Source organism: Dipteris shenzhenensis, chromosome 18 (assembly GCF_047967505.1).
Source record: "Dipteris shenzhenensis isolate YYH24624 ecotype China chromosome 18, Dip_SZ_1.0, whole genome shotgun sequence".
NCBI lineage: Eukaryota > Viridiplantae > Streptophyta > Polypodiopsida > Gleicheniales > Dipteridaceae > Dipteris > Dipteris shenzhenensis.
Genome location: NC_141613.1, coordinates 47,829,970 through 47,856,023, shown reverse-complemented (window position 1 = coordinate 47,856,023; position 26,054 = coordinate 47,829,970). Strand labels below are relative to the sequence as shown.

At 41.1% G+C, this 26,054-nt stretch overlaps 1 protein-coding gene across 1 annotated transcript in view; it reads right to left on the bottom strand.

Moving 5' to 3' along the window:
• LOC147891333 (putative potassium transporter 2) overlaps positions 1–15,722 on the bottom strand; it is a 50,664-nt gene extending 34,942 nt beyond the window's left edge. Inside the window, exons 1-3 of the mRNA XM_087389673.1 lie at positions 15,029–15,722; positions 11,942–12,185; positions 9,596–9,841 (exon numbers count right to left, since the gene is read on the bottom strand). Coding sequence (XP_087245799.1) covers positions 9,596–9,841; positions 11,942–12,185; positions 15,029–15,061 — 523 coding nt within the window. The 5' untranslated portion in view covers positions 15,062–15,722. The remainder of the gene's footprint in view (positions 1–9,595; positions 9,842–11,941; positions 12,186–15,028) is intronic.
• Between the last annotated feature and the right edge of the window lie 10,332 nt (positions 15,723–26,054).

The following is a 26,054-nucleotide window of genomic DNA, read 5'->3' as shown; positions in this document are numbered from 1 at the left end:
TGCATAAAACCAGAATATATCCAATCTTAGAAATTAAATTTATTTATAAAACAAGTGAGAGAACAGAGTTTGTAAGTGACTTTAAAACAAAATTATCAGTAAATGAGAAAACTAAAAATAAAAATCATTTGTTAAGCAAAGCTACGCTTATGTTCTTTTCAGTACCCAAGTGCCATGTAAGTTTCAAAAGATTATGGAATCTCTTGCAGATTTAGAGGAAGTGAAAAGATGCAAAATTAAAGCAGTCACTCTCACATCTACCTTTATCCACCATTGATTCACTCAGTTGGGTGCCCCCAATTAGCGTACTCCATACCAGTTTAATGTCTGAAGATGTATGAAGTGCTGCTTTCAAGTATTAAATATAGATGATCTTAGAAAAGTTTCATCCTATTCTCTTTGTTTACACAGAGACATCATAGACGATGAGCACCATGCATTGCTCACTTGTTTGCATAACAACACATACGGAAAACCACAATACAAGCTCTAGATGCCAGATATTTGCATGACATTTTGAGAAGCCAGTCAAACAACTGGGCATTTACATAAAAGCAGTTCTGGAGTATCACAAAAAAGATCCTAGGTAGAGCTCACATTCTGACCAAATTCATCAAATAGACATCCATACTCCCTTCTCGTCTTGAAGTGGGAGGCTGCCTCTCAAGCTTCTTGGGATGGAGAGGATACACAGATCTCCACAAAGTCCACCACTGAGACAACCATCTCTCACCCAAATGTTTCATTGAACTAGGTAGACCTTGGTTATAGATGGTTTTGCGATGGAGAGCTATTTAGTCTATAGAAACTATAGACCTTCAATCTCTTTTTCCAACTCATCTATTTCAGCCCCTATTCATCCTATCAGACGCTCTACAAGGAGGAGAAAAATATTTATTCTCTGTCCATACTCTACAGTGAATATGCCTACTCTCTATTCAGTTCACACATCCATACACCAGTGTTGGCTGAATGGATAGCATTTATTGTTGGTTCTATGTTCACCGTAGAGTCTTGGGATGAGAAGGTAGAAGCCTCACCCCCCTGCTTGGATCTTTGCCTTTCCCTTTTACAGAATTCGTTTTGACAATTTTGGCTAATAAAGTAGGACATTTATGCCATGGATGCCCTCGCTTATGTTCCTTACTCCGAAACATTTACCCTCCTTAATTAGCTTTTTCTTCTCATCATCAGTCATGGAAGGAGATGGTATCCATCCAGGACGTGATTGGCTGTTTACATTTTGTACAATAGCTTTCTCCTTTCCCTTGTTGAAGGGTTTACGAGGATTCAATTTCCTCTCAGCAATCTCAGCCAATTTAGTAAGGTCTTTCAAGGTGGTTGGGTTGAACATTTCAACCTCATACCGCACTTTCGGGGTTAGGGCTGCTAAGTACTTCTTCCTTCTATCATCCTCGCTCTTCTCAGATAACTCTAAAGAGAGTTTCCAGAACCTAGCTGTAAATTCAGTGTTACTCTCGTTATCGAATTGCCTGAACCTTTCCTAGCGGAAGGTCAATTCTTCTTTATGTCTCAGAGGCATGAAAGTGGCCTTAAGCTGCTCTACAAAATTGGACCATTGAAGAATAGGCTCTTTTCCCGTTTGTGATAAAGACCACCACATCAAAGCATCCTTCTGTAGATGCAGTGTGGCAAGAGCAAGCTTCTTGTGATCGGTCTTATCTTGATGGGCAAAATATAGCTCAAAATGGCGAATCCAATTGAGGATTTTATCCGCCTCTCTTGCTCCATCATACTTTGGGAACTCTATTCTCTCTCGAGGTTGAAATTTGGCTCTCTTCGAGGGGATACCTAAATCTTCATCCCCAAAATTCAGCAATCTCTTGGTCCCAAATTTTGTCATAATGGACTGTTCAATCATACGGCTAAGCTGAGAAACCAGCTTATCAACGGGGGACTCTCTCTCCCTCTTGCACTTGGATTATGATCCACGTGTATGGGATTTTAAGTTAAAGGCATAAACTCAGCGCCTTGCTCTTGGATGGACTCGTTTCTTCTTTCATTTCTAAACGAAAACTCCCTATCAAGAGATTCTTGAAGGAGAGATGAAGGTAATTCTATACGCGGGTTATCATACTCAATATGTGTGTAAAACTCATCTACATTATTCTCTTCAGGAGGAGGTGATGGTGTTCTCTCCCTATCTCCTTCTGGTAGTGGAGGAAAAAGGACAAGTTCATTATTAAATATCCCTTCTCCTTTCATTCTTTCCTTTTAGTGATACAAGAGAGAAAATGACATGCTGTAATTTCAGAAAAGGGGGTTTATTTTACGGCAAAAGTCAAATGTGGTAGAGTTGGTGGTACTTATCCGACTCCCACTTTCCTTGTGTCGAAAAACCACTTCAATTGACCTCTTCTTCCTTCTCTTTTAGCCTTTCTTCCTTGTTTTTATGCTGTAAACTGATACACTCCGTTTGGGCTACTTGTTTTGAGCGGATTGGTGCTCTAGATACTGGTATCGGGGGTACTTGATGGGTGGATCACCCCCTTAAAACCTTGTTCCAATCCGACTTTCAATTGGGGAGAACGGGGGGGTCTCTTTTTCCCACGGTTAAGGGTTTTAAGGGTCTATTCGCACCGAGGGGGTGTCACCACATTAAGACACCCCGTTCCCCGTCCAAAGACCCCAAAAATCAAAGAAAGCCCTTACCTCAGAGACTCCATAATCCAAAGCTTGCGAGGTTCCGATAATAACATATGAGACCTTGCAGGCCGCCTCATCACGATTTGCAATCGACCAAAGTTTGCGCAGCCTTCTGTCGAAGTTTGCAGCAGCCCCGCCTCCAGATCTTGTGATTGCTTCCCCGGGCCTCATCGACCCGTGCGAATCTTCAACACTCTTTGTCGCTGCCCGTCCAGAAGTCTATCATGTGTACTCGCCTTCTCCCGTGCAGGCCTTCTCACACGCGGTTTGCCCATGCAGTTCCCTCGAGCAGTCCGGCCCTACGCTGCATTGGCTTCTCCTGCCTCTATCCCACACACTTGCGCCTTGCCTTGTGCTCGCTCCTTCTTCGTCCAGGTGGTGGATCGTCGAGGCTCTGATACCAAATGTGAAGAACCAGCCTTCTCAAGAATGCAAATGTGTGCAATGCATGCAAAATTTGAATGCTGATTGGCCCTCCAATGGGGAAGAGCGCCCTCGTGAGAGTACTTGTTTCTATTTTCGACCTACATGCTAGGTGGGAGAGAGATGGCGGATGAATGCAAGGTCAATTAAGAATGCTACGTGAGATTCACAATAAAAGGGTGATACCCTTTCATTAATGTCCCTTGAGATCACTCAAGTTCCATCTTCCCATTTACACCTAACCTTATCCTATGACCCATGCATCTACCATTCAATGCACCTTAATGCACCCTTCCCTTCCTATTGCCCCTAGGACCTAGACACGTGTGTGTACATTTTTATTAATAGAATAAGTATCACATGTCCAAATTCGATGCACTCTGAAGCAGTGGCTCCAACTCAACTAGTCCTATCTACTGAGATGATCCACTGCCATAACAAATCGGTCGGTATTTATCATAAATACATATACATGTTACACCATTGGCTTACAACATATATTAATGTTTTAATGTCTACTAATCACTAATTAGTGATTTCTCTTGTCATGACAAAGACAAGAAGTATACATATTCCATGCAACACATATATACATTGCCTTATGCCAGTTCCTTATGCTGGATGATAGGCTCCAAACACACTGAAACCAGCCTCAACAACGTAAAGGGTGGTAGGATCCACTTAAATACAGCATACACAGTAAATAGACAAGTAAATATGCACCATAGAACAAATCATAGGGGAGCTAGAGCGCTCCTACTCAGAAACAAGACACCGATTGGCCCCAAACGTTGGTGCCCCTTGCGGTATTTATTTAACATTCATTTAAAGCAAAGCATCTGATTACAAAGGTCTCCGGGAAGCTGCACCACAGGCAAACCAACGCCCACAGACTCCCCATCCAGCCCACCCTGTAATTCCTTGCTCAACTTCAAACGGTGAACAGCATCCAATCACTAGACAATCCTATATCCTCAACCAACCAAAGTATGCAACAGAGACCCCAATAGCAACCATTGTCTGAACCACTTTTGCAATCGCACATCCAAGTGCCCAACCACCCAAACACAGCTGGACAACGCCCTCAATAGCTGAACTCTGATGCAATCAAAAAACCAAACACTTCCCAGTGAGTTTCTTCAATCTATAGCCTCCCTGGCCACTGCCCAACAACATAAATCAATCCTTCTTCATGAGGAAAGAAACCCAAACGCAATAACTAGCCAACAACAAATCAGAAAACAGCAAAAACAGGCAAAGACAAGCCTTCTTCTACCCGGAATCCACAGAAAGGTCACCTTGGCTGGAAAACCCTAGATCCTACAAAGATAAGCTGATTCCGCCCTGGCACAGCCCAGAAGCAGCCTCGAATAGAGCACCCACGCCTGGAAAGATACCAAAACCAGCCACAACACCTAGAAAGCTCCAGAAAATCAGGTCTAAATCTCTTGCAGAGCCTGAAAGCCTGAAAAAAGCAAGTTGCAGTTCACCCGAAGCAGCTTGGTTAGGTCCAAAACTCCTGGAACAGCCCTAAAACCAATCACAAGCACCTAGAATAGCCTGGAAGAGCCCAAAAGCAAATCGCAAACTCGAACAGACACCCTGGCAGAAATCGCCACTTGCAACAGACTCCTAGATCAATTGCAATTTGCTCTGGCAGGCCCTGGATCACCTGAAACTGGCCCCTGGGTAAAAACGAATTTCCATGACAGGCTCTAGAACACCTGAAATTGGCCCCTGGGTAAAAACGAATTTCCCTGGCAGGCCCTGGATCACCTGAAACTGGCCTCTGGGTAAAAACGAATTTCCTTAGCAGGCTCTGGAACACCTGAAACTGATGATCTAGCTCCTCTGGAACTGATTTGGCCAACTGCATCCAAAAGAAGGGCTCCCTTCCCCTTTAAATTCCTAGGCTCCAAAAAGCAGTGTTTTTTAATTGCACCACTCTTTTGGCCCCCCTGTTGCACACTTTGGCCCTAGGAATTAATTACCTAGTAACTGGGCGCACATTCACTATTTACAAGGGCCCACTAGGAATTTTAATTCCCCAAGTCCCGCCCCATGGCCGGACCCTCGCGTCCCAGAGGCTCAAGGCAGTCACGCGCAAATTACGGGAGTCGCAAATCAAAAGTCCCAAAATGTTGGATGAGCATGCACCAAAGCAGACACAAAGAGCAAAGGCCTCCATTTGAACAAGTGCATGCCACTGAGATGTGAGACAAGACATTGACACCTAGTGGGAAAGGAGTGGATATATGCAACCTATACCACACAAATTCGCCACATCTTGGATTATCCTCCACATCCTGGATTATCCTCAAAGCATTATCCACCTCCTTCAAACAGCAAGGTCCTACCAATGCTCTGGGCATATACATTGCCCAGGCCATGGAGACCAAGAAGAAATTTCTCAAGCGATTTGATGAAGGCACACATACCATCAAGCATAATGAATGAGGCTTCTTTCACAAATACATTTTGCTACGATTGTTATGTTGTCTTTGGGCCGTCCATAGTCTGTGTTCAGCCTTCAATGGAAGGTGACTATGATGTATTGAACCTCTAGTGGAGTTAACACAATCACAGGTTGTATTCAGCCCCCTTTGTGGACACACTAGGAGATCGATGATCGAATCTGGCTAATTATGGCATACCCATCCTGCCAGATGCAAACTACATATGCATTTGACTTTGCAAGCTTTTTTTGTGAGAGTTGAGACATGAAGGTCAACTTAGGTTATGACCTTAACACTACTAAGTATCAGCTCCAAAGTGAGGCCTTCACACTTGTAGAGGAGCTGGTTGAGATAGTCGAATATTATGTATACTTGGGGTGCATTTTCATAGCCCCACATTTACCATGAAACCGGTAGCACCAACACGATTGACCAAAAGGCATGCTTCTTTATTGAGACTAGAGAGATTGTTTCCACACAATTCTAGCATGTGACCACAAAATCGCTCTTCGGGCTGTTTGTACAGTAGACCTCAGAGAGGATGAGGGAACTTGCTATGATCGATGGATATGCCCTATGATCATGAACCATTTGGAGACTTATGCGTACTGGCATTGTTCATCTCCCTCAACTAAGTTCTGCACAGAGGATAAAGTGGCCCCCCATGGAAGTCTTTGTTGCAAGACAAACTGTTTGAGTCCATCCAGATGTATAATGATGCATCTGTGTGGAGGGCATCGCTGCAAACTCTGCTAGAGCCTAGATAACGTCATGTGGTGCACATCTCTTCCCTCGGATCATGCGGGATAGCATCATGACATGAAGTCCTTAAAAGCCATACCAATACTGAATAAATTCCCTTTCCTACATCTGACACAGCAAGAGACTCATTAGATCACACATGAAAATCTATGGTAGGCATACATCCATAGGACATGGGTAACCCTACTGCAACCACATGCAACCAGAATGGCCTTCTACAGAGACATTCCTCCACTTGAGGGAGGATGGATTCATCTAGGTACCAGGATATCTACAGGTCCACCTTTCCAACATAGTATGGATCTCAATGGGCCAGCTCAGGATCTCTCTCACAGATTCCAGATTGAGGCAGGATATGAGATTGCAGCCACATAACACCGTAGAGATCTGACGCTCTGTACTCTATGTGACACATGGGAGGTGGAGACAAAGGGGCATGTCCTTATGTGATGCTCCAGATATACTGAGATCCAAGGGAGGCATCTCATAGATTCTAGATCAAGGCAAGACACGAGATTGCAGCCACACGACACTGCAGAGATTTAAGGATCTAAACTCTATGTGACACATAGAAGGTGGAGACAAAGGAGCATGTCCTCATGCGATGCCCCAGATACTATGAGATCCAAGTGAGGTATCAGTGATCACTGCCTTTCACCCATGGATACACGGATATGATCATAGTTATTGATTGCATAGACGAGAGATGTGCCACAATCTTCATACACAAGATCACTTGACTCAAGTCTAGACTTACCAGACCCGCCAGTGGTTATGGTCCCAAACAACAAGAGATCGCATACTTTTTCACACGAGAAGGAAAAGTTGAGACCGAGACTTTCCGGCATACCAATAAGCACCCACTCCATTCGAGGTACTATCATTGTGGCATCTTGGCGACAAGCTGCATAATGCTGCACTATGGGTACATCCCATTGAGAAAGAAAAGTCAAGAACGACAGCAACACATCTTAGACTTGTTCCAGAGACTAGACAAGACATGATAGGAGATACTCATGGGACATGGAATTTCTTTTTCTTTCATGTTCAATTCTCATTTCTGTTCATCAGTAGTTTCTTGGAGGAGCGATAGGCACCTCTAGTCCCCCCACAAGGGCTGTACTCTCTTATTGATTCCACTTTTCATTGGTCTCATAGGCTTTTATGTCCTTCAACAAAAGTTAATAAATCTATCTTTCTTTCAGGTGGAATGCAGTCAGATATCATGGCCAAAATGCAGCAGAAAGGCTCCTCACAATAGAAAGGCTCCTCGCAATCTCTTGCATCCTTGACTTCAGCTGATAAAATCCTATACTTTACAGTGGCTAACCTCGACACCTCTCCCTGTGCAAAGACATAAAAATGGGGGGCCCTTAACCGGCCCCCAAGAGCAGATTTTCTATCTACAGCACAAAGTACCAGAACTAAGGTTACAGAGATCTTGGATTCTATATAGTATCTGAACTGTACTATGTAGTCCCTCAGAATCCATCTGAATACCCGCAGGTATAATAGAAGAATTTAGTGCACCTGGCTGATGATGAAATCAGCTTACAGCACTATATATCTTTCTTGGTAGAAATTTTAATGAACCTCATCCCAGATTTCTTAAAAGGAAGAAACCTGCAAATATGTGTCCCAAAATCTCTTGTTGTAGGCCTCAATGGCCTCATCTTCATCCATGTGAAGACCCTCCCATGTGATGTGCACCTCGTCCATTCGAAGAAACTGCCAATATAATACTTTCTTAAATTCGACCAATGTCTCTAGAGCTTTTCCAACCACCAACTGAGCACTCCACCAGACACCGGCCGTGTCTGCGAAATGAAGACTCACCATCCGTAGCTTGGAGGATACTTGAAGACTCACCATCCGTACCAAAAGCCACATCAAATTGGCGTATGAGCTTCATAGCTTTCTATGCTTGTCCATAGGCTCGGTCATCAGTGACAAAGTGAACGGACTTGCCTCCTTTGAGCTTTTTCTCCTTCTTTGAACAAACTTGCCTCCTTTGAGCTTTTCTTTTGCACTTCTTGCTTGGGGAGTAGGTGATTCGTCATCTTCAACTGAAACTTGGGCTCCTTCATCATTCCCTTGAGCTATGACGCATTCGAGGTGGCGATGGGCTACGAGAACACCACCTCAAACTTTGGCACTTTCATGAGGATTCTTTGGAATTAATTGATAGAGGACTAGAAGAGCATCTTCAAGGGCTAGGAGAGCGTCTTCTACTAGAAACCGTCACTTGCTTGGACACACTCTCTTCAAAGAGAGGCTGAAATTCTTCAAGGTCTACATGTCTTGGATTCTAGCTCTTACAAATTCTTCGTCAAGGTCATCGTTTGGCCCAAACAGGTCCCCTCTGGCTGGGCCACCTGGTGGCAGATCTTCCGTGTTTTGAAACCATGATGCACTAAAAAGTGGAAGAAGATCAAGGCAGCACTGTTTCAAAACTTGGTCTGATCCAAAAAGAACTGAATCGTTGAGAAAAAGGCAACGAAATCTGGATCACACTTTGGACAGCTCAAGAACTTGATCAAAGATCAACTTTTCTTGCAGTAAATCACAGAACGATTTACTGTTATAGGACAGAAAACAGAGCTGAATCAAATCGTCAAGATTGGGGGTTGACAGAAACTTGTAATTCACGGTTTTACAACAGCAAAAGGGGATCAGTCGGTTCGTGAAGCTTTGAGACTCATTGCAGCGTGAAAATTGCTTGATCTCCAAGTTGAAATCGTGAACTGAAGCAACCTTTATGGGCTGAACAAGCTCGGCTGAATTTGCAATCAATTTGTCTGAATTATCTGTGCATTGTGCATTCCACATTCATAGTGATCATGTGCAAGATATTTTCACTCTACAATATGATCGGTGTGCCAATAATTATCCTTCATTGCTTCAGCTCATTACATTTCATAGCCTAGCCACTTTGCACTTCCAACTGGATTTCCATCATAATGATTAAATGTACAAACTATATGGAAAACAAACCACTTGCAGTCAAGTACACAGGCTGCAAAAACTGAGCACAGGCTGGAAATTTCACAGCTTGCACACAGACTGGAGCATTACAACTTGTATTGAACATGGGCATTGGACTCTAGGAAACAAAACAAGCTTTCCACCGTTTCTGGCAAAATTAGAGTTTTTTGAGACATTATTTATGTAAATAGGAGGCATCAAGTATATAGAATAGATACTTTCAAAACGCAAATCCAGAAGGGATGCTGATTTAAACAGTGGACACCAAAAACTAGATAAAAGTTCTGCAGGCAAATGCATACCAGAAATAGCAGGCGTCAGGATACCATCCCCTATGACCATACATGTTCCAAGTAGAACAAGAATCAGAAGTCCAGTCCGAGCTCGCTTATGTCTTTCAAAAAATGCTTTGAGAGCAGACATGTGTTGAGATTGATCTGGCCCTTCACGCTTGTAAGTTGATAGTTCCTCATCATATGTTTGTTGAGCAGGCAATAAGCTGAGCTTTGCATGTCTACAAAGCAGTGAATAGAGGGCAAAAGTTCCACCTGTTCCATTACAGTGCAAGAAACAATGTTTGACGTTATCGAACGACCAAAATCAGTCTTATTAGCCATTAGATTCGTGCAACAATCTCCAAAAGATGGATAAAAGAAGGCATAGGGAATTTCATAATGAACAAACAAAACACAGTAATTTCCAAAAATGAACAATCTAAAGCAGCCATGTAGATTCAAAACACCTAGTGTAAGCTTGATCACTGAGCTAAGGGTGCACTTTAGACAAAAACCGGTCCACTTTCCAGCAAAGAGTCACCATCAACCCCCCAGCTTCAGAAGAGAAGCACTTTCCAGCAAAGAGTCACCATCAATCCCCCCATCTTCAGGAAAGTTGGACCATCTTAACTGCCACCTATAAAGCATTAAACAATTCACACAGCAAGCCATTGACTATATTGTGGGGCAAATCTTCCTCGTATACTTAAGATGAACTTCCACACACTTTATGTCAAGTCACCAACAAAGCAACATGCAAGGATCTGAACACTTTGATGCAAGCCATTGTGAAACATCCTGAATCGTGCAGCAAAACAGACATTTTGAAAATCGCGCTTATAGGCTAGCCACTGGCCATGGTAGGTTACTTCTTCTGAATGGTTGCCCATGGGGGCCCATGGCTGAAGCAGATGCGCATTGATGGGAGGTGCCACCGCTGCAAGGATGGAGACCTTGAGACGATCCTGCACTGTCCGTGGAGCTGCCCCGCAGCACAGGGATTTGGCAAGGGGCCATTCGAATAGTGGCTCGAATGCAAAGGTCACAGCAGTAAAATATCCAATTAAGCATGTATTTAATACAGGCAAAACCACAGCAAAAACTCAAACACAAGTGGAGCTAGAATGCTCCTGCTCAATGCACAGTACACCGATTGGCCCCAAATCCGTTGGCACCCCTTGCGGTATTTATTTATTTCTTTTATAAATCTGAAAACAGATTATTGCTTATTGCTAGTGATTGGGACAATGGTGGCGACCTTTGGTCTGGCCAGAGGGGCTCTATGGCAGCACTTTCTACTCCCCCAGCTGTCAAAGTTCTTTTGTCACCAGCGGATAAGCAACAGGTTATTGCTTATTGCTAAAGACTGGGACATTGGTGGCGACCTTTGGTCTGGCCAGAGGGGCTCTATGGCAGCACCCTTGACTCCCCCATCTATCAAAGTTCTTGTGTCACCAGTGGATAAGCAACAGTTACAGCAGGCAGTGAATCTCTTACAGGACAGGGCCGTCATAGGCAGGATAGTAGGTCTCACTCCCTGGAAGAGGCAGATTCGGGACTGGATCCAGGCCAGCTTGGCACTAGACAGCGACCACATTTAGGAGGTCACTACATATGGATGCGGTGTTTTCCTCCTCTAGCTAAGCTCCCTGGATACAGCTCTGACTCTCGTGGAGTGTAGCCCTTTCCTCCTGGGACCCCCCATTCGGTTTACCTCATCCCTTGGTATCATGGATTCACGGTGGAGGACATGGACTCAACTCACCATGTTCCTTGCTTCCCAGTGATGCTCCGCTTCCCGGGACTTCCGAGGGAGTACAGATCCATCCATTCTTTCATTGGACGGGTGTTTGGCATAGTTTTGGAGTACCCAGCAGAGTCAGAGGCCGCAGTGGTGACAGATGATGGGGTTTCCTTGCTTCCCAGTGATGCTCCGCTTCCCGGGACTTCCGAGGGAGTACAGATCCATCCTTTCTTTCATTGGACGGGTGTTTGGCATAGTTTTGGAGTACCCAGCAGAGTCAGAGGCCGCAGTGGTGACAGATGATGGGGTTTCTCGACTCAGACTCGTGGTAGAGAGCCCAGATACCCTCCCAGACATGATTCTCTTGGAGACTTTGAAGGGGTACTCTTCGTCAGCGTCTGGAGGTTTCAGGCTTACCAAGCAAGTGTTTTACATTAGAGTTGCCATCTTAAATGCAACATGGAGGATTCAGGGGTTCTAAGACAAATGGAAGACTGATACAAATAGCAGTTGACCTTCCCTTCAGATAAGAAACTGGATCTTTAATGCAACAAGAAATAACCCTCCATCACAACTTTAGACTGGAAAACCACAGACCCTGTATTAAAACTATACTGGTAAAGACATACCTTCACCATTGTCTTCAGCACTCAGCACAATGATAATATACTTCAAGACAGGAATCAATGTCAAGGTCCAAAAGATGAAGGATAAAACTCCAAGAACCACTGCTTCCCTTTCATAATACTGCAGCTTCCGTACAAATGTGCTCTTAAAAACATAGAGTGGGGACGTGCTCAGATCCCCATAAACCACACCAAAAGTTTGATAAGCCAAAATCAAGACCGTCCGGAAACCTTTAACTTGTGATATCTGCATGGCAAAATCACAGACAAGATTTCAAAGGCCAAGTTGTTTTTCTTACCAGTAAAATTTGCAACTACAGAAAAAATGTTGATTTTACACTCATCTAAAGGCAGGCCATCAGACATTTATTCTTTCTGCAAAAGGCAACTGGTTAGAAGTCTTTCAATGTAGATAAGAATTGTCTATTACTATTGCAATATGTGATTGCTGATTCTCGGTAGCCTTTTCAAAACATGTCTTCAAATTACGTACAATAAGGCTTTGTTCGACTGCAAATTATCTAGCTTTTTCAATGCCAAGCATGGACTCCAATATGGTGATGCTCAATTGTCTTTAAACAACTGCTAAAGAAACAACACCTGTAAAATACTACCAAGTACTCTTCCTCAACTGCATGTGATGAACTAAAAGGGCTTGAATGGCAGAAAACAATGATCCAGTCCAATTTTCCAGTCTCACTAAAATATGGCATAATCAAGCCAGATGCCATGGCAGGGTGTGGATGAACTACAAGTCTTGATTATGTCTCAAGTTTCAACAGACTGCAAACAAACAAAATGGACAGTACTGAAGTCACCTCTATCTTGCAAATTTGTTGGTGTAGATCCTCTAAAGCTCTAATACCATGTTAGAGATTAACTGTGAAAGGGACTTGCTTTCTACGTGCAGCAGAAAATATATGAACCCACAAGATCATACGCTGATCTGGATCCTACTTAAACTATGTGCACAAGCATGTATAAACTCAACGCATGGATCTGGAAATAGACAGTGAGATATTGCAACCAAAACGGTCCACAAATAGTACCAAGCTGAATACAAAGAGAGCTCACACCCTACACCATGTGGCCACTAGTGCTAGATCTGAGACCTCCCAGTGTTGCCCAATTTCTTGCTCCCTCCTGCTGTAGTGTGCCTCTTGAAGACGACCTCAGTTGCTTAGAGAGAAGCCCTAAAATGCCTCCTCGGCTCCCTTTCTGTATCCCGTGTTCTGCTCCTTGAAGAGCTCTACCCATGTGTGCTACGGACTGCTGGAATGCTCTATTTGCAGGTGCCTGTGATGCACCCTGCTGTCACCAAATATATCTTCTCTAGTGCCTGGGAACACACACCTGAAGGCTGGAATGGGCGTGCTTCTGCCCTCCCGGTGGACGTTACGTCCCCCTAAAATCAACTGACCAGCTGCTGACTGGGACAACCCAGTGTGTGGGGGATATGACCTGATGACCCCCTAAAATCAACTGACAGGCTGCTGACTGGGACAACCCAGTGTGTGGGGGATATGACCGACCTGATGACCGATCCCCCGCCAGATCCACTGACCTGGCATTGCAGCCCTACTGGCTGACCTGGATAGGCCGACCAGAGGCCTGTCAATGGCCCAGCACCTTCTGCTCCATCAAAGGGGCCATCCCTGGCTGCTCCCTGCCCCCAAATCAAGCCCCGTGTGTGGCCCAGAGGATGGCCAACTCCATGGCTGTCCAAAGGACAGATTGGCCGTCAAGGATGGATCACAAGAATAATATTTTTGTCCTGCCCACACGGCAGCCAATGTGCTGCCCATGTGGCAACCTGTTCGTCCCTCATCTTTCCCGCTGATCTTCTACAGGTGTCACCCTCTGATGCTCTCCTCACTGGGGGGCTTACATGTGGGTAGTTAACCCAATTTCTGAACAATCCTTTCCCAGGAAAATGACTATTAGGGTAGTAAAAATCAAGAGTAGATGTGTACGAGAATTCCCAAGTAGAGAAGAGCTTACATTAACAAATACGAAAATTCAGAGGGCTCTAAGATGGAGACAATAACCTCATGGGCCCATTAGGGAAAGTGGTCATGCCCCTCCACAAAATGTTGCCAGCCAGGGGTTAGCTCAGCTTGCCATTGCAAATTGAGGAATGATATACATCTAGATGCATCCGAAACATTCCTTAACACTTCCTCTAGAAAACAAAAAGTGCCATTTCAACCTTGAAAACTGCAACCTCCATCGTATAGTAAGGTCTACGTATGGCATCTCCGCCAACATCATCAGCGCCTGACAGTGGGTGTAGACCCTAGTATAAACATATGCTCTCAAAGCCCACCGCCCCAATAACTCCCCCCCCAACACACAGAAACACATATATATGGATGAATCCAGGAACATGCCCAGACTCATCCTCTAGACACACAAATACACATATATATGGATGAATCCAGGAACGTGCCCACCTCTGAAAACACGACAAATCGTGCAGTTTCAATCTCAAATCCACACACACACGAGCATCCATGAAGACTGAGTTTCAGGGAGCACTCCCGAGGTAAAGGGCAGACTTGGCCTTGACAAAGGTAGCACTAAAGGAGGAGGCTAATAAAAAAATAGTCTACATCCTCTTCGTCCAAGCTGCAACTACCTAGTACCTGTGACTACATTAGAGAGAGAGAAAAAGAGAGAGACAGAGAGAGCACATTGAGGAATAAAAATCGGAAGTTTTCCAACTACCAAGTTATGCTAATGAAGTAAAGCTCCCAGTTCGTTTTGTATTCAAGTTATATCTGACGACTTTCTTCCGCACCATTAAAGCAAGGGACGTTCGAAACACTGGCTTCCTATCCAGCTTGCGCTTAAAAGGTTTAATGCGAGCCGCTTTAACCATCCTACAAATCTCCGACTGAGGGCGCCTCGATGATTGCAACGGTGAGTGTTGTGAAGAGCGCCAAATATTTGAGTTCCTTTGAAGACTTTTGGAAATTCAAGCTCTTGAAGCAAGGCCGCGCTCCCAAGGTAACCATGCACGGTGGGTATAATGCGTCGTTCGAATCAATGCAAAGTTCAAGAAGCAACTCAGTAAGGCTGTGTCCGTACCTTGGAATCATACACTGGAAGCTCCGGGTCCATTTTTGTGCAAACTACGACGATGTTCTCATTCCAAAGGGCAGCGAGGTGCGCTAAAAGACGGAGCTGAAACACTTGCTGGTCCGAAGATGGAAGCGAGCAGAGGATGCACAAACTTCACGCGAGCTCGAATGATGCAAGAGCGCAATCTACATAAGGAGGTGATCGATGACAGTGATGTCCACTTTCACAGCTGGTAAATCCGTTTCTGTAGCAGATGGAGACTGCAGAAGGCAAAGCAATCAGGCGATCTTTTCACAGGTTCTGGACTCTGGAGCCGCCCACGCGATCAATATGTCCAGCTGACAGCGAGGAATGACAGAGAGGGAAGGCAAAAAAGCTGAGCAGTGAGGAAGCAAGATTGCAACAGCAACTGTGCAACGAGAGGATCTATGGCAGTTAACTCGAAGTGCGGACTGAAAATTGCGTGCAAATCTAGCGAGCGATAGAGAGGATGATTGATGGAAATGCTCAAATCTGTGATTCGAATTGCGTCAAGACTGAAGCAGAGTGAAAGGGAAGGAGGAGAAGGGGACTGAAGGGGAGGAGAAATACTGGAGTCTTTTGGAGTCACTCATGAGATGGATGGAAAAGCAGGGTGATGAATCTAGTGCAGTGATATTGTCTGCGTCGGACCCAAAAGCCCAGAAAAAGCCTTCTTGTCGCCATAGCCACCTCTCTCTCTCTCTCTCTCTCTCTGACGCCATAGCCAGTAGCCACAGCTTGCCTTTCCACCTCCCCCTACCTCTAGTCACTTTAACCCTCCATCCCCAGTTTCCGCTCTTCCCCACGCCTATGTGCGCGTGTGTGTGTCTGCTTGCTAGGATACTGCCCGGCCACTGGCGAGCAACCACGTGAAAGGCCTTCGCGACGGTAACTCAACGTGAAATTCTTCTCTAAATGAACTAAGATGCTAATTGTGCGCGTGTGTATTTTTTTCCCTGGAAGGATGCCTAACCACCACTAGCCAGTAGTAGCCAACGCTCACCCCTTTACCCCACGTGACAGACCGTCAGTCGCCCCTCGTGAAAGGCCTCTAGGAGGGAAACTCAGCATAACATTGTTCTCCAAATGAACTCCGATGCTAATTGTGGGTGTGGGCTGGTCAGTCATTGGGATGGGCAATTCCCATTCCTCATTTGCCAAGATCTGACGGCGGCTGCTATCAAATCTTGGCCGACCGTGAACTTTTACAGGGGCGATGTTTACCAATACTATCAAGGGCAAGACAACAACACCGAATTTGTGAGTGAAAAGTATATTTTGGTATTTTGGCTTGTGCTTGTTGGCAACATTTGATAAGTTCTTGATCTTGATATTTGTAGAATTTGCAATTTTCTTTCTATTGTGGCATGTGTCCTATTTCTTGCAGGTTTATGGTGACCTAACATTCATATAGACCATGTGGTGGGCTAACATTCATATAGATCACTCATTCATTTTCGATTGCATGTTTGGTTTTCAAAACACTACCAAACTTGCAAAGAAGTGGCAAGAATCTCTACTCGAGTGTCCAGGGGGATCTAGTATGAGAGGGGATAGAAGTTGCAGGAAGAGTGCAAGGGAGAAAGAAACGGTCCAAAGGGGGGGAAGAAAACTTGTGTTGGGTGGTTAAAAATGATCATTTATGTTGCATTCACATGCACGGGTGTGTGAGTGGGGGAATTTCACTATTATAAAAAAAACATGAGCAGAAATGGCACTACCTCCCTTCAACCTTATGTGGTTCCATAGGAGGTGGGCAATACCATCTCACATAACTCCACAATATGTAAGGCTCCATTGCCTCTAGTTTCACATAGATCGTGTCAACTTTGTTCCATGTCTTGACTATGTTTTGCATTTGCTTTTCGATTGTTACATGAAGTGAAGAGAAGCGGCTCAAAAGCTTATCCTAGAGCCAAGGCACACAAGGCCTTCATAGTACAACCCTGGTCACTCTTAAGGGAATCTAGGGATGGTTAAATCATTTTTTTATGGCATTTTAGAGGGTAGGATCAGCATGGGTCTATTAAATGTGTGACAAGGGGCTCCACTTGCTATTTACTCCACCTCCCCCTCCTTGATCAATAGACTCCTCCATTATCTGTTTGAATAAATACATAAAAATCACTCCTAGCCTCGCCTTCCTCCCTTCTCTTTTGAACAATTGCTTTCATCTTCTTTCACACCTCTCTAACTTTAATTTCTCCCTCTCCTAGTCTCTCCTGTTGTTTTTCGTGCCCTCCCTTTTCACATTCTGTGCCTTTCCTCCCCTCTCCTCTCATTCCATTTCATCCCTCTTCTCTTCTATAATTATTATTTAATTTTTCCTTTGTGTTATCCCCTAACAAGGTATAGTGGCTTTGCGCCTTGTATTCTCATTGGTTTTGATGGCTTCTCGAACATGCTACAAGCTGCCTCTAAATAAAAAAGCCCTACAACAATGGGTCATTTAGCCAGTCATGTCCAACGATGCATTTGGACCCTCCCTAGGGTAGGGTGCTCCATAGAGCTATGGTATTGAGCTAACTTCCACACCTAAGGGTGGGTGTGGCTTGGCTCATAGCTACACAAGGCAAATAAGTCAACGGGTGTTTCATGGTTATCAAAACATGTCCCCATGCTACTCAATATTTGAATGCGTGCTATGTTTTTTTGTAAACATACTTATCTAAATATTTTTTCACATAATTGGTTGTTTCATTGCATCAGGTTCTGTATCATTCAAACAATAACCTGTGAAGGGATTAGTTTTTGTTTTGGAGGTCTAATGCTTTCATGTAAGTTGTATTAAATGGGAATATGCTATTGAATATTTCCATGAGATGTTGATTGAAAATTCTCATATTGAATATGTTCATGTAAGTGAGATTAATGAATGGGAACGTTCATGTGCTTGAATTATTCTGCCAGATGTTGATCTCTCTCTCTCTCTCTCTCTCTCTCTCTCTCTCTCTGTGTGGCAAACCATATCATAATCTCCTTTCATACCTTTTATATAGTGGGGTGAAATTTTGGCAGCTGCATCCTATGACATACATATTTCTTATAGAAGTCCATGTTGACAAGTATGAAGGCACTTGGGCACTAGATTGGATTGGAATTTCTTAATAGATGTGGAATTTGGGATTTTATTTAAGGTTCATACAAGTCTCTATCCTTCATACCCAAAATTCCATACAAGGCATGCGCATGCTCCTAGCCATATTATATATCTGAAGAGTCATGATTTCACTTTGAAGTAAAACTTAAAAAAAAAGAAAGCGCTCAATTTAAAAATGAGGAGCTAGAGTAGTCAAGTACTAATGGATATGCAAGGTTACTAGTCCTAAGGGAGGACCCCCATACACCTTGCAAGCACCAATAGGTACATCTAGGAAAAGATACGGTTTCACAATTAGTTGTAAACAATGAGAAACATGTGTACTTATACCCATTACACTCAATCTTGAATTCGAGACCTTTAGCTTGATTGAAAAGAAAGGGGAATCCCACCTAAAACTTGGAACAATCACATTCTTTTACAAGTGCAAGTGTAAGAATAATCTTGTTTACAGCATTCATTCACATCCACCTATGCAGAGCAATTAGCTTTTTTAAAGACATTCATTCACATGCATAAAGTTAGAGAATGTAAGATTCATTCATTCTCATTCACATGCACATGAAGTCGAAGAATGGTTATATTATAATCATTCTTTGATTTCATGCGCATACAATTGAAAGAGTTAACTACATTCTTTCAAATGTGAGACTCACTAATTCTTGGACCATGTAGAGCTATTAGACTTGGAGGGTGTGGGACATTTTACTTGGAACAAGAGAAATGTCAAGGATGGTAAAATTGAACAATCTTCTTAAGCATTCACATATTCTTTCATTTTATATTTTAATTTTATATCATTTATTCAAATAAGTCTTAGAAATAAATTAAAATTTATTCATAACAAATAACTTTATTTCACCAAATTCATTCACATAAACTTTTTCACATAAGAAATAAAACAAAATTTATTCACATAAGAAAATTACAATTACAACACAAATACTTGGCTTATTATATTTTTTCACAAAATCAAGAGCCTTTTTATTGTGTGTGTGTGCATGCGTGCGCGTGTGTGCATATGTGTGTGTGCGTGCGTGCATGTGTGTGTGTGTGTGCGCACAAACATACATACACACACACACACACATGTATGTATGTAATATACATACATACATACATACATACATACATACATACATACATACATACATATATACATACATACATACATACATATATACATACATACATACATACATATATATATATATATATATATATGTATGTATGTATATACATATGTATATATACACACACATATACATATATACATTATATATGTGTGTGTGTGTACATGTACATACATACATACATACATATTTTTTTAATTACTTAATTTATTTATTTATACACACACACACACACATATGTGTGTGTGTGTGTGAGTAAACACAATTGAAATTTACACAATAGTTGTTAAGAACTTAAAAAAGAGAACTCATAAAAATGAAATCAAAATTTCAATTTTATTGTAGACCTTATCGATTGCTTTAGCAATCTAAGAGTCCTTCCTTGTTTTATTTTCCTTCTTTGGTCTCTTTTGCTCAACCAGAGAACCAAGCAAACAGTGTAGTCAATTGCCAAGACATTTAGTAGAGGTTATTCTTATCAATAAGCATGTTAGTATGAACAAGTCATTTGTGCAAATATCTATTAGTATGGATAACAAGTATTCGTATGAATAACATCTGATGACACATTCAATCATGGAAAAAAACTTGACATGGAAGCATTTTTCCCTTCGAACATATTATTTTTGAATCCTACATTTGATTTTTTCCACTTAGATCTATTGCACATGATTGTCACTTAGTGCATAGACTTTGGATTTTCATTCCATCAAGATCACAACCCAACAATCTTCTCGTAGAGGTCTGCATGTTGTTTTTCCTCATGTGGTGACTATGATTGACAAGGATGGTCCATGTTTTGTGGGATGATCAGTGGAGTGAGCATGTGCATTTTCCATATTAGCCTTGGGAGGCAACTCCCAACCCCTGGAGTGTTATGTTCATAGCTAGTCAGGATTATGATTATTTGATAGATTTGTTAGCCATCAATGACAACATTGCTTTGATTACTCATAAGGAAAATGAGGAGCATGAGGAGTAATATTTGTTGAGATGCTCTATAACAAAGAGCATGCTCAACCAAGATGTTTTGGATGGCCATGGGCTACCATTTGAGCATGGTTGTGGGAGTACCTACTTCTAGTAGGTATAGAGATGTGGCAAGCTCATTGAGTTTTAACAATATTAGGATGATTGGAAGACATACATGTGTAACCATAACATGATCACAATAAATACATAGCCTCATCGATTGCATAGTCACAAAGGGAATTACCACTCAACATTGCTGACTTGCACTAGAGGACCATGAGAGCATCCTAACAAGATACTAGTGACTCGTGAGAGCAGATCCAAATTAGAAGATGACCGTTAATCATTCTATTGTGTAGATGATCATATTAGCATTGTATTGAGGATGATGGTCATTTGTATATGGAAGTTTAATTTGAGTTTCTATGATTGTATTACGGATTCATGGTAGTCACTTATATATTGTCATTGTATTGGGCTCCTCTCATTGTATCGATGGTCATTTGTATATGGAAGTTTAATTTGAGTTTCCATGATTGTATTAAGGATTCATGGTAGCCACTTATATATTGTCATTGTATTGGGCTCCTCTCATTGTATCGACGATGCGTCATCTAAAAGTTTTGTCAAATGTTGTATCATGTTTCTATCATTGCATTTATTTAATCATTTCATATCTTAATCTTCATTTAGAATATAGTATTAAAATTTATTAGTCATATATTCCACATTGAAATTTATTTGAGCATCTATAGCTTTATCTGTGTACTTTTATCTTTTAACATTTCTTTATATTTAAAATGTATATCTATAGCTTAGAATAGCATATGGGTATGTTATGGATGGGCATGATTCCTTGAAAAGGCCTTAATGTGACTAAAAATGATGCATTTGCAAGCTTTGATGTAGGTTAGATATCATTCGTGTGGTTTAGGGTGTGTAGTTTCTTGTGTTTTTATCATGCATCATGTGTGTATATATACACACATACATATACATATATACATTATATATATGTGTGTGTGTATGTATGTATGTACATGTAGATAGATACATACATACATACATATATATTTTTATTTATTTATACACACACACATATATGTGTGTGTGTAAACACAATTGCAATTTACACAATAGTTGTTAAGAACTTAAAAAAGAGATTCTAAGAACTCATAGAAATGAAAACAAAAATTCAATTTTATTGTAGAGCTTATGGATTGCTTTAGCAATCTAAGAGTCCTTCCTTGTTTTATTTTCCTTCTTTGGTCTCTTTTGCTCAACCAGAGAACCAAGCAAAAAGTGTAGTCAATTGCCACGACATTTAGTAGAGGTTATTTTTATTAATAAGTATATTAGTATGAACAAGTCATTTGTGTAAATATCTATTAGTATGAATAACAAGTATTCGTATGAATAACATTTGACGACACATTGAATCATGGAAAAAAATTTGGCATGGAAGCATTTTCCCCTCCTAACATATTATTTTTGAATCCTACATTTGATTTTTTCCACTTAGATCTATTGCACATGATTGTCACTTAGTGTATAGACTTTGGATTTTCATTCCATCAGGATCACAACCCAACAATCTTCTCATAGAGGTCTACATGTTGTTTTTCCCCACGTGGTGACTATGATTGACAAGGATGGTCCATGTTTTGTGGGATGATCAGTGGAGTGAGCATGTGCATTTTCCATATTAGTCTTGGGAGGCAACTCCCAACCCCCGGAATGTTATGTTCATAGCGTCGAAATTATGATTATTTGATAGATTTGTTAGCCATCGATGACAATATTGCTTTAATTGCTCATAAGGAAAATGAGGAGCATGTGGAGTAATATTTTTTGAGATGCTCTATGACAAAGAGCATGCTCAGGCAAGATGTTTTGGATGGCCATGGGCTACCATTTGATCTCCATAGCATGGTTGTGGGAGTACCTACTTCTAGTAAGTATAGAGATGTGGCAAGCTCATTGAGTTTTAACAACATTAGGCTGATTGCAAGGCATACAGGTGTAACAATAACATGATCACAGTAAATATATAGCCTCATCGATTGCATAGTCAGGGAATTACCACTCAACATTGTTGACTTGCACTAGAGGACCATGAGAGCATACTATCAAGATACTAGTGACTCGTGAGAGCAGATCTTGATCAGAAGATGAACGTCATTCATTGTATTGTGTAGATGATCATATTAGCATTGTACTAAGGATGATGGTCTTTTGTATATGGAAGTTTAATTTGAGTTTCTATGATTGTATTAAGGATTCATGGTAGTCACTTATATATTGTCATTGTATTGGGCTCCTCTCATTGTATTGAGGATGTGTTTTATAAAAGTTTTGTCAAATGTTGTATCGTGTTTCTATCATTGCATTTATTTAATCATTTCATATCTTAATCTTCATTTAGAATATATTATTAAAATTTATTAGTCATATATTCTACATTGAAATTTATTCGGGCATCTATAGCTTTATCTGTGTACTTTTATCTTTTAACATTTCTTTATATTTGAAATGTACATCTATAGCTTAGAATAGCATATGGGTATGTTATGGATGGGCATGATCCCTTGAAAAGTCCTTAATGTGACTAAGATCCATGCATTTGCAAGCTTTGATGTAGGTTAGATATCATTCGTGTGGTTTAGGGTGTGTATTTTCTTGTGTTTTTATCATGCATCATGTGTGTATATATACACACACATATACATATATACATTATATATATGTGTGTGTGTGTATGTACATGTACATGTACATACATACATACATATATATATATATTTATTTATTTATTCATTTATTTATACACACACACACACGTGTGTGTGTGTGTGTGCAAACACAACTGCAATTTACACAATAGTTGTTAAGAACTTAAAAAAGAGATCATAAGAACTCATAGAAATGAAAATGAAAATTCATTTTTATTGTAGACCTTATGGATTGCTTTAGCAATCTTAGAGTCCTTCCTTGTTTTATTTTCCCTCTTTGGTCTCTTTTGCTCAACCAGAGAACCAAGCAAAAAGTGTAGTCAATTGCCAAGACATTTAGTAGAGGTTATTCTTATTAATAATCATATTAGTATGAACAAGTTATTTGTGCAAATATCTGTTAGTATGGATAACAAGTATTCGTATGAATAACATCTGATGACACATTGAATCATGGAAAAAAACTTGACATGGAAGCATTTTTTCCTCCTAACATATTATTTTTGAATCCTACATTTGATTTTTTCCACTTAGATCTATTGCACATGATTGTCACTTAGTGCATAGACTTTGGATTTTCATTCCATTAGGATCACAACCCAACAATCTTCTCATAGAGGTCTACATGTTGTTTTTCCCCACGTGGTGACTATGATTGGCAAGGATGGTCCATGTTTTGTGGGATGATCAGTGGAGTGAGCATGTGCTTTTTCCATATTAGCCTTGGGAGGCAACTCCCAACCCCCAGAGTGTTATGTTCATAACTAGTTGGGATTATGATTATTTGATAGATTTGTTAGCCATCAATGACAACATTGCTTTGATTGCTCATAAGGAAAATGAGGAGCATGTGGAGTAATATTTGTTCAGATGCTCTATAACGAGTCTATAACAAAGAGCATGCTCAGCCAAGATGTTTTGGATGGCCACGGGCTACCATTTGAGCATGGTTGTGGGAGTACCTACTTCTAGTAGGTATAGAGATGTGGCAAGCTCATTGAGTTTTAGCAATATTAGGCTGATTGTTGGAAGGCATACATGTGTAACCATAACATGATCACAATAAATACATAGCCTCATCGATTGCATAGTCACAAAGGGAATTACCACTACCCAAATTTCAAGGTGTAAAGACATATTTGAAGCTCTTTCAGTGTAGAACACAACCATGTCAATATGAATAATTTCTACTCATGGCATATTGTTAAAATCATCTCATACTCAAGATTTTGATAGGTTTTCTTACTAACGGGAGTTGGCGCCCAAGGCTAACTGCAAAGACTTGCTCTAGCCCTATCACAAGTGAAGTAGCCATCCCTCTAGATTTCCATCAATGAAGCAACCACCATCCATGGCATTCTTGTAGTCTCTAAAATGTTGGACTGAGTCTAAAAGAAGAAATTTGAAATCAAAACTATTTATTTATATTTTTTGGATGGTTGAAATATATGCATATATTTGTTATATTAACTAGTTGTGGAGAAAAGAGGAGGGGTGAACTATACCCCCAACATTGAAAAGTGGGAAATTTCTATTATTAGTGGTGGAGAAAAGAAGAGGGGTGAAAAGAAAAGGGGGAGGGGAGGAGTCTAATTAAAAATAAATGGAGCACAAGGAGGGAGCTACGTGAGATTAGGGAGGGGGGACCACTTATGAATCTTGGGAAGAAGACAAACTATCTAGGAATGTTTATATCCCCCTCGACTTGCATGGCAATCATCACAGGAATCTTTTAGCTTTCTCAACACGTGTAATAAGTACTTTATATTGAGCTCCTAGATTCATCATCATGTAATTTCTAAAGCCACCATGCATACTATCATAAAGCGATGCACCTTATCCTCTCCTTTACTTGGAGAGGCTATCACTTCTTGTTCTCATATTAGAATTTTCAAAAGGCATGCTGTGGTAAATATTTCTCAAAGACCTTAGAGGGATTTTTCATTCTTTTAAAAATGTGGTTGTAAGACCTATTTGGATTCCCTTATTCGCATTTCCATTCATATCATATTATTTATATTTTGTTCCAATCATGACAACATGATTAGGACCCCTGTGTCGATTCTATAACTCTTGTATCACATTGTGATGATTTCAAGGCTTGTTATCAGATTTTTCTTATGCTCTTTTTCATTCTAATCATCACAACACAATTAGGGCCCCTCTGTTGCTTGTAAAACTCCCTTATCACATTATGATGATTTTGAGATTAGAGTCAATATTTTTAAATTTTATTTGTCTTTTAGATCATAACAACATAATTGGGGGCCCTCCCTTGATCATGAAACTCCCTTATTGTGTTGTGATGATTTTGAGACCTATTATGTTTTTCTTATTTGCTTCATTGTTCAAATCATCACAATCAGGGCCCTTGATTGATTCTAAAACTCTTTATCTCCATTTGTCTTTCATATCATCACAACATGATTAGAACCCCTCCATCAATGATGAGGGAGTTATGATGATTTTGAGATATGTTGTGTCTATCTTATTTGCTTTGTCATCCACATCATCACAATGCAATTAAGGCCCCTCTATCAATTCTAGAACTCCCATATGGCATTGCGATGATTTTGAGGCATGTCATCTTTTCATTATTCACTTTGTATTTTTTATCATCACAATGCAATTAGGGCGGCCCCTTGTCAATTCTGAAACTCCCTTATCATGTTGTGATGATTTTTTAAAACTATGGTTCTAAGACCTATTGCTAGGTGTTGAAATCTTCCTAAGACTACGTCCTTGTACAAATTCTTTATTTTCTTGGAACCTTTTAATATTTCAAATTTCAAAAGGCATGTTGTGGTTAATTTCCTCATGGACCTCAAAGGATAGATAAGACAAATTGCTATCGAGTCTTCAATTGCCTCCATATGGAATTTGGGAGCTCAAACAAGGTGCGAGTACAAGAATACCTTCAAATGGTCCTCAAGGAAGTAATGGTGGACAATGCAAAACTCCACACCTTCACAAATTGCTTGCCTTGGAATTGATAGAAAAATTATCCCCTACTCTAAGGCATCACTTAGGGCATCATATCCACCTTCATAGATTGGATCCAAATTAAAATCGAA